Source organism: Sinocyclocheilus grahami, unplaced genomic scaffold (genome assembly GCF_001515645.1).
Source record: "Sinocyclocheilus grahami isolate Dianchi unplaced genomic scaffold, SAMN03320097.WGS_v1.1 scaffold59.1, whole genome shotgun sequence".
Classification (NCBI taxonomy): Eukaryota; Metazoa; Chordata; class Actinopteri; order Cypriniformes; family Cyprinidae; genus Sinocyclocheilus; species Sinocyclocheilus grahami.
This window is the reverse complement of record NW_015505238.1, coordinates 1,167,511-1,170,269: the sequence shown is the minus strand read 5'-3', so window position 1 is coordinate 1,170,269 and position 2,759 is coordinate 1,167,511. Positions and strand designations below refer to the sequence as shown.

At 37.3% G+C, this 2,759-nt stretch overlaps 1 protein-coding gene across 1 annotated transcript in view; it reads left to right on the top strand.

Moving 5' to 3' along the window:
* Positions 1-1,952, top strand: part of LOC107584388 (vigilin-like) — a 29,941-nt gene extending 27,989 nt beyond the window's left edge. Inside the window, exons 26-28 of the mRNA XM_016270979.1 lie at positions 999-1,115; positions 1,219-1,368; positions 1,467-1,952. Coding sequence (XP_016126465.1) covers positions 999-1,115; positions 1,219-1,368; positions 1,467-1,559 — 360 coding nt within the window. The 3' untranslated portion in view covers positions 1,560-1,952. The remainder of the gene's footprint in view (positions 1-998; positions 1,116-1,218; positions 1,369-1,466) is intronic.
* Positions 1,953-2,759: the final 807 nt, after the last annotated feature.

Genomic DNA, 2,759 nt, shown 5'->3' with positions numbered 1-2,759 from the left:
TGTAAGTGAGGATAGCAAAATAAAGTAAACTGTGACAAATCATACCCAAAAATTCTTCATACAGTGGACTACCAGTAAAATGTATACAAATTTTGGTCTAAAAAATATTCAGACCGAGTCTGGGGGAAAAAAATGAATTTGAGGTGTGCATGAAGCTGGGTGACAGCATGCCCACCTAATATACAAGTGCATCTCAATAAATTAGGATGTCGTGGAAAAGTTCATTTATTTCAGTAATTCAACTCAAATTGTGAAACTCGTGTATTAAATAAATTCAATGCACACGGACTGAAGTAGTTTAAGTCTTTGGTTCTTTTAATTGTGATGATTTTGGCTCACATTTAACAAAAACCCACCAATTCACTATCTCAACAAATTAGAATACTTCATAAGACCAATAAAAAAACATTTTTATTGAATTGTTGGCCTTCTGGAAAGTATGTTCATTTACTGTACATGTACTCAGTACTTGGTAGGGGCTCCTTTTGCATGAATTACTGCATCAATGCCGCGTGGCATGGAGGCGATCAGCCTGTGGCACCAAAAATGTTTTTTTATTGGTCTTATGAAGTATTCTAATTTGTTGAGATAGTGAATTGGTGGGTTTTTGTTAAATGTGAGGCAAAATCATCACAATTAAAAGAAACAAAGACTTAAACTACTTCAGTCTGTGTGCATTGCATTTATTTAATACACGAGTTTCACAATTTGAGTTGAATTACTGAAATAAATGAACTTTGCCACGACATTTTAATTTATTGAGATGCACCTGTACATACTCTTTTGGTTTCTGTACCCAATATTTAAAAAATGTACAAATGCAATAAAAATATCGGTATCGGTACTCGGTATCGGCAAGTACCAAAAATAAAAGTGGAAAAAGTGGTATCGGTGCATGCCTAATAAAAATACATATTGAAAATTAATAATTCAGCCAAATAATAGCTATGTCTCATATTTGGTTCATGGGATCCTTAATAATCTTCTTCTTTTTTTAGGTTGACATACGGTTTCCTCAGCCAGGTTCTGAGGACCCGAGCAAGGTTACTGTAACTGGACTGCCGGAGAATGTTGATAACGCCATTGACCATCTACTTAACCTGGAAGAAGAATATGTGAGTCGGGAATCCACTGCAAATGCTTCTTTCTAAACAGATATATTCCATCACTTGTGTTTTCCTTTCTTTTGGATCCTCGCTCACTCATCTTCCCTCTTAGATGTTGAGTGTCACAGAGACAGAGACTATGGCAGCTTATATGAAGCCTCCTTCAAAGACGATGGGGACAGGAGGAAATGACGAGGACAACAAAGCTCTAGCAAAAGGCTTTGTTGTGCGGGACGCCCCTTGGAATGCACAAGGCAACAAGGTTTAAAATAATGTTTACCACGGTAAAAGCTTGATTTCAAGCTGTCACTATCACTGTCATATTAATGATTTCCTTTTTCTTCTTTTTGCAACATTCAGGCACCAGACATGAGCAGTGCCGAAGAGTTCCCCACGTTCGGATCTGTAATAGCACCGAAAAAGACATCTGCATGGGGACCCAAAAAGTGCTGATTGAAACGGATATGTTCTTATTCCAGATCTCACATCTCAGCACTTGAGAACAAGAACATTCCATATTGTTGCTCTTGTCTTTCTCCTGGTGCGTTTAGTGCCCTTGGAGGAGTTACTTCTGTCCTCTCCTTCCTTTGCCTGAATAGTTCCTTATCATTGGTGGATAAATGTTCATCAGCACTCCTCAAATGCCCGCAGGTGGTCACACATCAGTTTCTGTTGTGCCACTCTGATATCACAGAAACGGTACCTCAAGTAGCAGTTACTGTCATTATCCTGTTGTTTTCCTGAGTTGGGTGACAAATGGCTAGGCATTGAAGAATGAGGCAGATGTTTTTATTTCTTGGACTATTTATTGCAAGAGAACCCCTAGTTCACTGTGTATGAGTTCTTTTTTGAAGTCCTTGATGGTTTTTACTGTTCTTTTTATTGCGCTCTCTCTCTCTCTCTCTCTCTCTCTCTGTGTGTGTGTCTGTGTCTGTGTGTGTGTGTGTGTGTGTGTGTGTGCGTGCGTGCGTGCGTGTGTGCGTGCTCACTCGGTTTGCTGAGTTTTCACTCTATACTGTAAGTGAGATGAAGGCTGGTCAATACTGAACTTTTTTCAAATATTTTTCTGTATTTATTAGTGTATGTATATATATGTCTGTTATTTATTGATTTTCTTCAGTGACTGAATATTCAAACTGATGGGTGTGGATGGTTTTGAAGCATAAAAAGCATTAGGTATTATTTTGCAGTATGTTTAGTTTCTTTTGCTTCTGGGTATTATTTTGTGTGTGTGTGTGTGTGTGTGTGTTAGATGTAGCTCATTTTCAAAAGAAGTATGTGTTGTGTGATATACTTTGAATCTCAGAATGTTCAATTTGCTGTTTATATTTGAAGTATTTTTCACTTTACCTTTGTCTATAACTCCTAAAAAGTGCAGGAAATGGAAGAGATTTGTGATTTCATTTCATAAGATTTACATTTTTCAACCGAGCATACATGACAAACTCAAGACTTCAAATGAAAAGTCTCTGAAAAGTTGTTTATTAACAGAAGATTTCAAAGTAAAAGATTATAATTAAAGCAACTGTATGTAGTTTTGTGTATTTTTGAGACTTTGAAGCCCCCTACAGTTAAGTAAGTGGAATTCACTGTAAATATATCACTGTCGTAATTACAGTGGATTGCTATGCGACGATACCGTAAAGCAGCCCG